We start from the raw sequence: 12,505 nt of genomic DNA, 5'->3' as shown, positions 1-12,505 counted from the left end.
CATCGATTTGCATGTTTAATTTCATAATCGACACGCTCGAACCATATGATGTCTAGACTTCTTTTAGCAAGCTGATACTCAATACTGGGAGTCTCAGGCCCACGTTCCCTTCTCAAAGGCTTGAAAACAGAGATTAGCATTTACACTGGCTTGTCACATGCAATGTGTGTATTTCATAACTTACCACAGACTAAAAATACTTGGGATGTTTGTCTGATGATTTTTTATTTTGTGTGACACATTTTCTCCTGACCTGCATTCCCACATAAGTGCCACCCTGTTACTATGAAGAGAATAAGACATGTCATTCCTAATTTGAAACTATTCAGCTGCGTAAACCGGGCCGACTGGATTCTTGTAAAAAAAAAAATAATTGGCTGATTGTACTTCTGTCTCTTGTAACCCCAATTTTTTTCACGCAAAATTGCAAATTGATGTCATGAAAAAAATGGTTTTTAACTGAACATAATCACAGTTCTGTCTTTTAACATAGCTGACCCACTGACTCGCAGCAGTGCCCTCATTCCTCGATTTAATTTCATTTTCCTGGTAGCTGGGCCAAAGTTGAGCTTTGTTCAGGAAGTCTCTGGGTATAGCATTTTGTCCATGTTCTGCAAGAGCAACATAGTCTCAATTAAAGAATCTCATGTTCATCAGGGTTCACACAGTTATGAGAAACATAAAAGTAAAACAATAGATAAATAAATAAAAAGAGTCAAGCCAGAAAACTTTGGGGCAATCATAGAAATTTGCTTTAAAATGGGGTTAAGTTGATTGGCTGAGAAAATCTCTTGGTCAGTCGTTGCATTTGTGTTTTTTAACTTGACTTCATTGTATCACATTGTTATTTTCCATCATTAATTTTAGTTAAACACACACTGGTAAAGTTTTGACATGGAATTCTGTATTTATTTTTCATCTTTAAACATAAATGTCAGAGAATATATGGTTCATGAACATTTTCCTCCAAAGTCTGATATAGACACCATGGGAAAATCATGGCATTCTCTTGGAAAACTATGTATGAACCTGTATTTTGATTATATGTCATGACACTGAAACATAAATGACATTGGTGACTTTTGGGAATCGAGGGAGGAATTCCAGTGATTGTCTCAGTCCTGGTTGAGGTGGATCTTCTGTATATAACCATGTCGTTTTCATCTCACAGGATTGACAGGAAGATGTCCTGCAGTCAGACGAACTACAAGCTTGACGAGGCTCAAGCCATCTTCAATGAGCTGCGTAGCATTAAGAAGGCCATCAGCACAGGCGAGAAGGAGAGGCAGGACCTCATCCAGGTATCTGAAGGGAAATTCTCCCTTTTGTTGCTGTTGGAATATTCAATGCTGACCTCTAGTGTCTGCTGCCTCTCCTCCCCATTGTCTTCAAAGCACATTTCCAGACGTCTGAATCACTGACCACATCTCCAATTCTGTCAGCAAACTAAAAAAGATAGAGGAATAAAGAATGAATAATTCAATCGCTTGAAGAGAGTGATTCATGTATGAAGGCATTTCCCGGTCATGATTTGTTTTAAGTGCACATACTGCAGGCAGACGACATCTTCAGTGTCAAAATGATGAAAGTTCACCTTTAAATTTTGGGTCAGGTTTTCTGCTTTGTCAAACGTCTCACCCAGATGATCCCATTGTGTCATCCATAGACTATTAACTCTTCATTGTGAATAACTATCCCACCCTCCAGAGCCTGGCAAAGCTGACGGTAAACTTCCAAAGCAGCTTGTCTATTAGCGACTCAGCCAGCGAGGTGGCGAACAGCACTGGAACCCCGGGGAACTCGTCCAACCTGCAGCAGTATTGTGACACTGGCTGCCAGACGGACATCATGGGAGAGGTAGGAGGCGCTACTGCTCCTACAGCTGCACGGGTGACACTGCAGGAAGCTCCTTGTAGTCCCCTGAAACATCTCAAATTGATACTGTGATTACTGTGAATTTCTAAAGCCACCTCTTCTCTTTTGTTATTTGTTTTTTTAAGTATGGCTCGCAGGATTCCTCTCATTTGGTGGACAAAGTGAAACTTAACTGGCAGTACGAGGAAGCCAAGAAAAAGTAAGTGTGTTTGTTGTCTAACTGCAGTAGTACTATGACACACGGCCATGCAGCACTGACTCACTGGTCCTCCTCATTGTCCAGTGGGAGGACGTGTTATGAATAGTATTTGTGGCTGGTGACCGTGGCTGCTGAGCGATGTCTGGCCAGTGGAATGAGCTGGGTGGTCACATTCTTCTCTGGCCTCACTGCTGCTGCTGCTGCTGCTGCTGACTGTGTGCTGCCTTTGTGTGTGCAGCCAGAGGAGAGGACTGCCCAGTGCCTGCCTGGGTGCACACCCTGCCACTCCACAAGGTGGTTTAATGTACACACTTTGTGTAGTTTGGCTAAATATATCCCAGTCCGCTCAGCCATACATTGGAAAAATCAGTAGCAACCAAAGTGTGAAATTCCTTTAATGCTGCAAAAGATCTTCTAATGATTGTTACACCCCTGGATGAGCAGTGTGAGCTCCACATGCAGGGCGCTGATATCTGCAGCAGCCAGAGTTGCCATGTTATTACTCTGGCTACATGATTCATGTTGCTGTGGTGACCCAGCAACAGCAATGCCAACCATGACATCAGGGAGGGAAGGAGAGGGAGACCTGTGGAAACTTGCATGCTCTGTCACTGAGTCACTCGGTCTGAAATCCAGCACATATAAACACAGTTATTTCATTTGAGCAGAGGACCCACTCTCTGAGGTCCCACCTACCTCTGTCTGAGTGTATGCACCTGTAAGACCCCTAGCTGGCTGCTGCTGCAGCAGTAATGGCTGGTCAGTGCTGGCATTGTAGCTTGAGCTGAAGTGTGTGCTGGACTGAAGAGTTGGGTCTTATAGAGGGGTGCATGTTGTAGTTTTCGGTAAAGGATTCAGTGTTTTTGGTGGGTTTTTTTGACAACGGAAAAAAACAAAACAAACTGAGCTGAAATGAATAGAATAAATTAGTTAAAATAAGTGAACATAGTCACTTCAGCATTTTGCTGCCAGTTATGGTCACTGTTGTGCTAGTGCCTGTACTCTACTCTGCACCGTCTCAGCAAGGGCGGAACTGTTGATGAGTGTGTGGCGCCCTACTTTTATGTGAAGCTACAAATATTAATACGTGGCCATGGAGAAAATTGCTTCACTGCACAGTCAGAAAACTACGTAGTTATTATGTTGTTTGGTTTTCAAGTGAAAATGTAGCAACATCAACTAGGAAGATGTAAAATTTCATTTGAAAGAGAAAGTAATTGCCCCTGATATGTTGGCTTACCTGCAGCTCGATATCTCACTCAGTTCAATACATTATAAGGCTGTAGCAAACATCTGCTTAGCTTAGATTAGCTTCATCCAGAAAAGAACTAGTGTTGTTTACAACTCTCCTTAAAAGCCCCAATGTGTGGGCTTACATCTCCAGGTAAACAAGTAAGATGTAACTGGTTAAATTTTAGCTTTAATGTTGCTGTAGGTGGTTAGCCAGGCTAGCAGTTTGCCGTAGTTCCAGTATGCTAAGCTGCTAAGTCAACCAACTGCTTGTAATGGAACTATTAAGTAAGAAAGCAAAAAGTGTATTTCCCACAGTCCTTCCTCTAAAAGCTGTAAATTGTGTGACTTTGACACTTTTTTTTAGTGTTTTATATAACTTGCAGTGATATTGGGGCTTCGATCACCAGATATTTTAACTGGAAAACACATTCGCTATTATCAGTTTAAAGTTGTTTTCATAATGTAATGATGTAATACAGTCGCTTTAAGCCTTGTGTGTGTGTGTGTGTGTGTGTGTGTGTGTGTGTGTGTGTGTGTGTGTGTGTGTGAGAGAGAGAGAGAGATCTGAGTCAATGGAGGTGTTCCCATTCCAGCAGCTCTTGATACAGTCATACATTTATGTAAAAGAATGTTTGCAACTAAGCTTCAGCTGTATCCAGAAGAAAAATAAAAACATATGTAAATCAGTTCTGACCCCCCCTTCTGTCCCATCAGGGTGCAGAGTATACAGCACCAGCTAGCACAGCTGGACAGTGAGAGCTGGTCAGGGCGCGCCGAGGCAGACCGGGACCGAGACTTCATGCAGTTGCTGCGAGAGAAGGAGGCCCTCCTTCAAGAGATCATCCTAGTCAGCAAGCAGCAGCACCCTCCGGAGACGCTGCTGCAACTGGAGGAGGAGCGCTCGCGGCTGGAGGAGGAGGTGCAGAGAGCCCACAGCTCCCAGAGCCAGGGAGCCAACCAGAGGTGAGCGAGATGACCTGGCTTCTTTAATGACACCAACAAAGTTTCATTGCCATGATTATGAGGTCTTTGAGCAATGAATGTTAACAGTCAGTTTTAAAGAAATGATGTAGGCTCACACCTAAGTGTTAACCAAAAGGAGACAAACACACACACTCACACACACACTCACACACACACACACACACACACACACACACACACACTCTAGGCTCATCTGATCGTCTACCCATCATTGGGCACATTTGAACCTTGCAATAAGTGGAGGGGCAGATTTCCCTCATGGTAGCACATGATCTTCACATAAATTGTCATGTGTATGTGTACCTCTTTCCCACTGCACACAGCACACAGGTTCTTCAAACCCAGGTGTCAGACCGCTGTTCCTCTTTCCAGTTGCCTTTCTGTTTTTTGGTTTGTTTGTTTTTTGCCTGGTGGGTCATGTTGAATGTCAACACATTGGCGCAGCTGAGGGAAGTGTACAGTTTAGTCAAAGCAGCACCAAATTGTAATATCTTGGGCATCTATTCAATGTTAGGCAGCTGCTGTAAAAGCAACATGGAGTGATTGAGTTCCAGGTGTTTTACAAACTCGGCACCGACTGAACTGTGTCAGAGCATGGCTGCCTGAACACAGACAAGTTCAATTTGTGGCTTAAATCCCTTAAAGTGAAGGAAGTTACCAGTGGCGTCACATACTGCTGCATTCCCACTGGGATGTAGTTAGTAAATAACCAGACAGGAAAGATTTAGGTTGGTAGACTGACAAACTAGCAGACGTGTCACAAAAATAACAACATTTCAAACCAAAAACATTTTCTTCTATTCACTGTATCTACTGTAATAATAGAGCTGCAACAACTACTCAGTAAGTCGATTGAGGAATGAGTGGCCATTGCCATCTATGGCGCTAATTGATTCTTTGTCTGAGTCCTTTCTTTTCAGCCACATGAGGATGTGCTGCTGCATTTTTTTTTGCCACGAATAGTATGTAGATGGTTTCAAGTAGCTGCCATACTGTAAGTGTAGGATGAAGACAACTCCATACTGTATAAGCTGATAAAGTGGAAATAGCTTTTGTCTGAGGTGAATTTGTGTGCTCACTATCAGTTTATCAGTTAGTTTTGGAGTTATGGTCTTGAGATTGGAGGGGAAGTAAGGGCGCCCTCATCGCCCAGTTTCCTCTGCAGGATTTCCACATGCGCGCTCTGATACAAACCTGCCCGCTGCTGTTTCTCAGTGGAATACCGCTTAAGCAGGACCGATGAATCTGTCAGCAGAGACCACACATGTTGCTCCGTTGTGTTACATGACAATAGAGGCATGATGCCATTGTATCATCCCATGACAGGCTCCTGCAGCAGGAGAAGAGGAATGTGCTGCTGAGACAGCTGGAGGAGGCGACACGCATCACCACCTACCTTCACTCCCAGCTGAAGAGGTGCAACACACACTCACACACTCATTCATTATGCTTCAGGTCATTCTTAGAGCTCATCTCTTGAATGGTGTTTCCTCTTCTCGAGCAGCCTGTCGGCCAGCTCTCTGACTGTGTCCTCCAGCAGCAGCCGCGGCTCTCTTGCCTCCAGCCGGGGCTCCCTGGCGTCCAGCCGAGGCTCCTTAAGCTCCATCAGTTTCAGCGACATCTATGGTGTTCCCCAGTATGAACGTCACGAGGGGGCCGGGGAACTGCTTGACCCCCACTTGCGCTACCTGCTGCCCCCAGAGACAATGTCCAGAGACTGCTCCATGTTCACTGTTGAACCCCTCAACCAGAGCAAAACCAAACGCTCCCATGACACCCCTCAGTCTCTGGCCTCCCTCTCCTCGCGCTCCTCGCTCTCCTCCCTGTCACCACCTAGCTCTCCCATGGACACCCCCTACCACTCTGCCCCTCAGGACTGCCCTCTCACACAGATGACAGAGGAGTACATGGAGCAGGCGAGCCGCGGACTGTTGGAGGGGCTGCGGGCCCAGTCACAACCCCTGTCACACTGTGCCATGTTAAGCAGCGAGGATACCCTCAACCCCGCTGCTGTGCATCAAGCAGACAGCAAGAGTCATCGAGACGGTGGAGTGCAGGGGGCTTTCACCAACTCAGGCAAGTCAAGTCAGTTTTGTTTGTCTTGCACCAAATCACAACAAAAGTTCTCTCATGACTCTTTCCAAGTAGAGCAGGTCCAGAACCACTCCTTCAATGAACCTCCACCCAACAATTCTCCATCAGCAGCACATCCTGCAACAGTGGTAACAAAAACCTTCCTATTGACAAGCAAGAACGTGGAGCAGATCCAGGATCAGTAGGGATGGCCTTCTGCTTTGACCAGTTGGGGGGAAAGAGAGCAGGAGAGCGGGGCAGAGACAAAGACAGACATACAGAAAGAAAGAGAGGGACAGATAAAGTGGGAGAGAGAGAGAAGAAGAGACTGATGGACAGACGGGTACGTGAGCAGGTGGAGCTACGGGTGGCAGCTGGAGCCTCTTCAGGTCTGCAGCCTCCTCCAGCAGCACCAGGATCTGGGATGAGGGGAGCCTGAAGGCTCTGGAGAAGAAGACAAGTTAGTAACACATGAGTATGGTTTATGTATGACACATATAGGAGGACAGAGTGGAGGAGAGAGAAGCCCAGTGCACCATGGGAGATCCCTCTGCAGTCTAAGCCTATAGCAGCAGATCTAAGGGCCAGCCTAAGCAGCCCAACTGCCTGGGCTGAGCCTGATCAAAAAGGAAGGTCTTAAGTCTGCTCACAGGAGGGGAGCCTGCAGGCTGAAGGCTCTGGCTCCATTCTACTGTTAGAACTCTAGGAACCAGCAGTAACCCTGCATCCTGGGAGTGAAGGGTTCTAGCTGGATCATAGGGGACTAGGAGCTCTGTCAGGGATGAAGGAGCCTGATTGTTGAGGACTTTGATGGTAGAAGGAGAATTTTGAATTCTATTCTGAATTTGGAGCCAGTGGAGCCATGCAGGGAAGCCAGCACAGGAGAGACCTGGTCTCTGCTACCAGTTCTAGTCAACATGCGGGCAGCAGTGTTCTGGACCAGCTGGAGAGTCTTTAGGGACCTCCTGGTGCAGCCTGATAGGAGGGAGGTGCAGTAATCCAGCCTGGAAGTGACAAAGCAGGGACTAGTTTTTCTGGATCTTTTTGACACAGGATGTGTCTGATCTTAGCGATGTTACGTAAATGAAAGAAAGCAGTCCTGGAGATTTGCTTTATGTGTGAGTTCAAGAACAGATCCTGATCAAAGAGAACTCCTAGGTTCCTTACAGTCGTGCTGGGGGCCAGGGTGCTGCCATCCAGGGTACCTGTCTCATCAGATAGGGTGTCTCTAAGATGTTGCGGGCCCAGGACAATAACTTGAGTTTTGTCAGAGTTTAATAAAAGGAAATTATGGGTCCTCCATGTTTTTATGTCCTTTAGACAGGCCTCCAGTTTAGTCTGCTGGTTTATTTCATGAGGATGCATTGATGAGTACAGCTGAGTGTCGTCTAACAGTGAAAAATAATCAAGTGTTTCCTTATTATGTGACCGAGTGGAGGTGAAGGATCTGATCCTTACGCTGGAAAGAATCTCCAGCACTTGATGGTTGTTGTGTTGGATGAACTTGCTTCTCTTTGCTCTGCAGGAGTGACCCTGAGGGGAAACAGTGCCAACAGAAGCGGCAGGAGGACCAGGAGAGTCTCTGCAGGTGTTTCAGAAGATGCGCTCGCCACAGACAGTGGCGTCTTTGAGGCCTGGGGCAGGAGGTGAGAGGAGGTCCACCCAATCAGTGCCACATCAGAACATGAGCTCCTGTGCCCCCTAGTGGCAATGGAGAAAAATGCAAATCAGACAAACAACAAACCCAAAGTATTTGCATCCAGTAATGTAAGAAAAAGTCTTATTTTGTGTTCCGTCGTTCCTCCAACAGGGCTGAGGAGTCTGAGGAGATGTCCTACATGAAAGAGCTGACGTCTGTGAGCGAGCCCACTCAGATCCAACTGGGACTGCTGTGAGTAAGCGGGGAGTGACAACTGTGCGTGACTCCTCCCCTGTTAGTATCCAACACCATATTCCCTCCCTCCATTTTTTCTCTTTGCAGGTGGGAGTCCAGTTCGCAGTCTTTGCGTCTTCACCTGCTACAGCTGAAGAATCTGAACAAGTCCATTGTGAGAGAGGGATATAAAGTGTGAGTACTTTCACCTCAGGAAATGTCAGCTCCCTCCTCGTCTATTTCCTCTCTCGGAGGAAACAAGTAACCATCCTACGCCCTGCTGCAAGTCACCATTTGCATTAGTCCTGTTGAGTCAGCACAAATCCAATGTTGTCAACGTTCACGTCCAGGTACGTGAAGGTGCACCTGATTCCACTGGACGCTGGCAGGGCCTGTGCCTTTTACTGTTGTACGGCGTTGGAGCCGCAGTCACACATGAGTTTCAATGAAGGCTTTCGTGTTCCTGTTCCTGCAAACGCCCTGGCGGTGTGCGCCCTGCAGCTGTCCGTGTGCTCGCTGGGACCTCAGGCTCAGGAGGAATTACTGGTGGGTCCTCATGCAGCATTCCCACTGATGAGAGTGAAGCCACATCAGCTCCGATGTTCTTCATTCATGTGGCTGATATCTACATGAAAACAATGACTGTGTGATCATGCGCCTGCAGGGCAGAGCCCAGGTGAGCCTGGCAGATTGTGAAGGAAGTGCCGAGATGGTGTACCACTGGTTGCGAGTTCAGATATTCAGCGGGACAGAGGTGCAGAGACCCGAACAGAAGAACCTTGGCCAGCGCAGACAGCACGACGGGCAGGAAGACGAGCAAAGACCCAGAGCCATGGTAACTACATATAGTAAATAATATCAATAATTAACAGGAGTGGAGTAGCAGTTCAACATGTGATGGCATGTATCGTTAAGGAGGTGGAAGAAGTTAAAGATGAGTAAACACACAACATCTGGGGACACAAAATCACAGACTTGGTGGGATGTGCAGTGGTTCTCCCTTAACATACAGAAAAGTCTCTGTGCCTCATGAAAGGCAAAGGCCTCTGTTTGCGTGTGAACAGTTTTGTCAAGAACAGATTTTAACAAATGCTTGCATTGTGACTCAAGTGATGGCAATTGGAGTCTGTCATTCAGTCCAATTATCAAAATACTTTACATCAGCATGTTAGCAAACTAATTAGCTCAAAGTAGTGCTGATGGTGTGGCTGCCGAATCTGACGGCCAGATTTACTAACGGTTTGGGTGTTAAAGTTACAAATGAGGTGCAGTCAGAATTAGCAGGAGAAAAGCGCAGACGTACTGTACCTGACTTTGTGACTGATGTCATGTGTATTTGTGGGAGTTAACCCTCTCAGGGCAGAAAAATGGGGAGGGATATTAAATTAAAAGTGCAATATGATTGGCAAAAGTTTGAAGGGGAGTCATTTCATGCCACAATTTAACTCAGAACAAAAAACTTCACTTAAGTATTGACTGACTCGCTCAGAGGAGGGCAGGGAAAGGGGCTTCACCTTCTCGCTCCCCACATTTGGTTGTGAATTAATTGGCACTAAGGGACTGCAGCCAGAAATTAGTAAACTGCTGCAATCTGACATCTTTCCTCTGTGAGAGCAGTATTTTCTTTTGTAGATGGTCCTTAATAAACCAATCTAAACCAAATAAAAGTGCACGGAAAGGTTCGTCTCTGAGGTTCCACCCAGCAACTGTAGACGTCTCCCTGCACGCCTGGTGACACTCACGCCAGCGTTCTCAGGCTTGAGTGAACCTTGTCCTTGTAGACAGCAGCAGCTTTCAAAGACCGACGTGTTATGATCCAAGTTATTTACCATGGAATTCACTGTAGCACACTCTTATAATGATTTAAAAAATAAAGTCTATATAAACATGATGAATATATGCATTATAACATAGAAAGTGTTTGAGTGTTGCAGCAGCTAAAGTCCTCCCCTGTACACACCCAACAAAATAGTCTAGACTTGCTGCACAGTCCAGGGACAGAGCTGCGCCTGACTTCCTAATGTTGCACCTCGCTAGCGGATCCCCTCCTGAAACAGCCGCTCCCAGTGACGCTGCTTTGGGATTGTGACCTCATACAAGTTTGTGCTGCTTAGTAAATTCAGTCTAGCTCACTTTCAAAGGAATTTTGTTTGAAGAATAAAGCAGCTATGTTCTCGCAGAGGTCTGAAGAGGGAGATGTAGATGTACGTAGGTCTGATCTGGAGGTAGCCTGTGACATGCATGCCTCATTTTGGTCACATTAATCATCTTGTCTCCAGACTTGAACCTGAAGGGACAGTCGTATTGTGGATTTGAGTCGGACAGGAATCCTCTTGGTTGCACATCACCTAACAGTTAACAATCCTGAGGCGCTAACAGAGAGACACAACTCTGTCGCATGAAACTGTAAATCTTGCGGCGCCTTTGGGAGAAATTCCTCCTGCCACTGTTGCTATGCAGCTGTTAGCTTCCAGTCTGCAGGTGTCCAGCTGGTTAAAGGGAGAAACTCACAGGAATGTGCTTCTGCGATGTTACAGGACACTGTATGTGCTCTACTGTCACGCACCACCACCCACCTGGAGGAGCGGGAGGCCGAGCTGGAGCTGCAGAGGCTGCAGAAGAAGGACGAACCGGGGGAGGCGGCATCTGAGAGGTGCTTCAGCAATTTTAATTGATCACACTTGCATGCGTACAGAATTCACCTCTTTTTTTCTCAGAGTTATTTGACTTGTGTGTGTTTTGCAGGAGCTGGCAGGCGGAATCTGTGGACAGCGGCTGCAGCAACAGCACAGCATGTACAGCTGCCTGCTTGGAGGGCTTGTGTGCAGAGGGCATCTGCGTCGCCTCCAGGGTGCGCTGTGACCAGACGACCCTCAAAGTCTCCATAATAAAGGTAAGATCTTCCTCACTGGTAGCCTGTAGCTGGTTCCTCTGACCCCTCCATCTTCATCAGTGTGGGCTATTGCAGGTGGAGAAGGCCACCATGACAGAGGGTCTGTACCCAGAGCCGGTGAGGGTCCGGCCCAAAGAGAGGGGCAGTCGTTGGGGTCATGCCTCCCCTTTCATGCGTGGCAGCACCATCGTTCGCTCCCAGACCTTCTCTCCTGGGGCTCGTAGCCAGTACGTCTGCAGGGTGAGTTTTGGAAAAGAAAAAAAAATTGACGTACGTAGGGTATATTTATGATAGAAGGTTTCATGAAATCTTGTTTTACTTTCAGTTGTACCGCAGTGACAGTGATAGCTCAACTTTACCAAAGAAATCCCCTTTTGTTAGAAACACATTGGAAAGAAGAACACTGCGATACAAGCAGGTACAGAGTGATGCATGATTCTCCACATCACGTGTGAGGCTGTCCCCTATTCCCTGTCTGAAGTGTGTTTGTGTGTGACAGCAGCAGTCATACCGCTCCTCCTTGGCTGAGCAGCCGACACGCACCTCCCTGGACCTGGAGCTGGATCTCCAGGCCTGCAGGACACGTCAGAGGCAGCTGATGGAGGAGCTGAGCGCCCTGAGGGAACTCAAGCTACGACTAGAGGAGCCACAGGCCAGCGAGGCCAGTGAGCTTCCCCACTGGGCTCTGAGAGACGAGCGCTTCCGCTGCCTGCTCAGGGAGGCCCAGAGACAGGTGAGACCTGCAGCAGAGTACAAGCCACCTGGGGTCCAGCCCCTCAAACTATGATTCTGGTTTGTTGCTCTGCAGGCGACCCAAAGCAAACAGGAGCAGCGTCAGGAGGAGGCGGCAGAGAGGAGGCTGAGGAAGGCTTCCAAAGAGGTTCTGCAGATGAGGGGGCAGAGCCAGAAGGAGCCCCTGCCTGTGCAGACTTTCAGGTGATGATTCGTGCTCAGCTTCCATGCTGCTGCTTCCTCACAGCCTTCTCAGGGCAAGAATATCGTTCCACAGACAGTAGAATTAGTGCTTAAGCATCAGTGGGAACGTTGGAGCAGCTCATGGACAACATTGACGCTGTTGAGTCACACGTCACACCTCAGCCAAAGAAAACCAGAATGCTGGACGAACTCACACGGGGTTTCACTGTGGTAGCCGGCAACGTTTCGTAAGGACAGATTCATCACTATGCAGATGTTATAAAACCTTACTGAGTAACCACAGGAGCTTGAAGGTGGTGAGCTTCTGCTGTGGGATATTAAAATACCTTCTTTTCCAAGACAGAGAGAGAGATGGAGGTTTCGACATGTTGCCTCTGCATTAAACAAATCTTGACTTGACGATGCGGTCATTAGTCATGTTCTCATGTCAGCATCTTTG

The 12,505-nt window shown here is 47.1% G+C and overlaps 1 protein-coding gene across 4 annotated transcripts in view; it reads left to right on the top strand.

The window, feature by feature from the left end:
• wwc3 (WWC family member 3) overlaps positions 1 to 12,505 on the top strand; it is a 33,674-nt gene that overhangs the window by 19,641 nt on the left and 1,528 nt on the right. The window contains exons 6-22 of one of the 4 annotated variants that reach the window (XM_086224961.1): positions 1,172 to 1,301; positions 1,708 to 1,857; positions 2,001 to 2,074; positions 4,022 to 4,270; positions 5,618 to 5,707; positions 5,796 to 6,367; positions 7,890 to 8,010; positions 8,175 to 8,255; positions 8,346 to 8,432; positions 8,588 to 8,783; positions 8,902 to 9,072; positions 10,775 to 10,890; positions 10,983 to 11,130; positions 11,206 to 11,370; positions 11,456 to 11,548; positions 11,630 to 11,863; positions 11,939 to 12,066. In XM_086224961.1, coding sequence (XP_086081087.1) covers positions 1,172 to 1,301; positions 1,708 to 1,857; positions 2,001 to 2,074; positions 4,022 to 4,270; positions 5,618 to 5,707; positions 5,796 to 6,367; positions 7,890 to 8,010; positions 8,175 to 8,255; positions 8,346 to 8,432; positions 8,588 to 8,783; positions 8,902 to 9,072; positions 10,775 to 10,890; positions 10,983 to 11,130; positions 11,206 to 11,370; positions 11,456 to 11,548; positions 11,630 to 11,863; positions 11,939 to 12,066 — 2,805 coding nt within the window. Of the gene's footprint in view, positions 1 to 1,171; positions 1,302 to 1,707; positions 1,858 to 2,000; positions 2,075 to 4,021; positions 4,271 to 5,617; positions 5,708 to 5,795; positions 6,368 to 7,889; positions 8,011 to 8,174; positions 8,256 to 8,345; positions 8,433 to 8,587; positions 8,784 to 8,901; positions 9,073 to 10,774; positions 10,891 to 10,982; positions 11,131 to 11,190; positions 11,371 to 11,455; positions 11,549 to 11,629; positions 11,864 to 11,938; positions 12,067 to 12,505 lie in introns of all 4 variants that reach the window. The other 3 variants (XM_086224960.1, XM_086224959.1, XM_086224962.1) reach the window with 3 other exon arrangements.

Source organism: Aulostomus chinensis, chromosome 14, assembly GCF_037954235.1.
Source record: "Aulostomus chinensis isolate RoL2024-O1b breed Wild chromosome 14, RoL_Achi_v1.0, whole genome shotgun sequence".
NCBI classification, from domain to species: Eukaryota; Metazoa; Chordata; class Actinopteri; order Syngnathiformes; family Aulostomidae; genus Aulostomus; species Aulostomus chinensis.
This window is presented reverse-complemented; position numbering and strand designations above follow the sequence as displayed.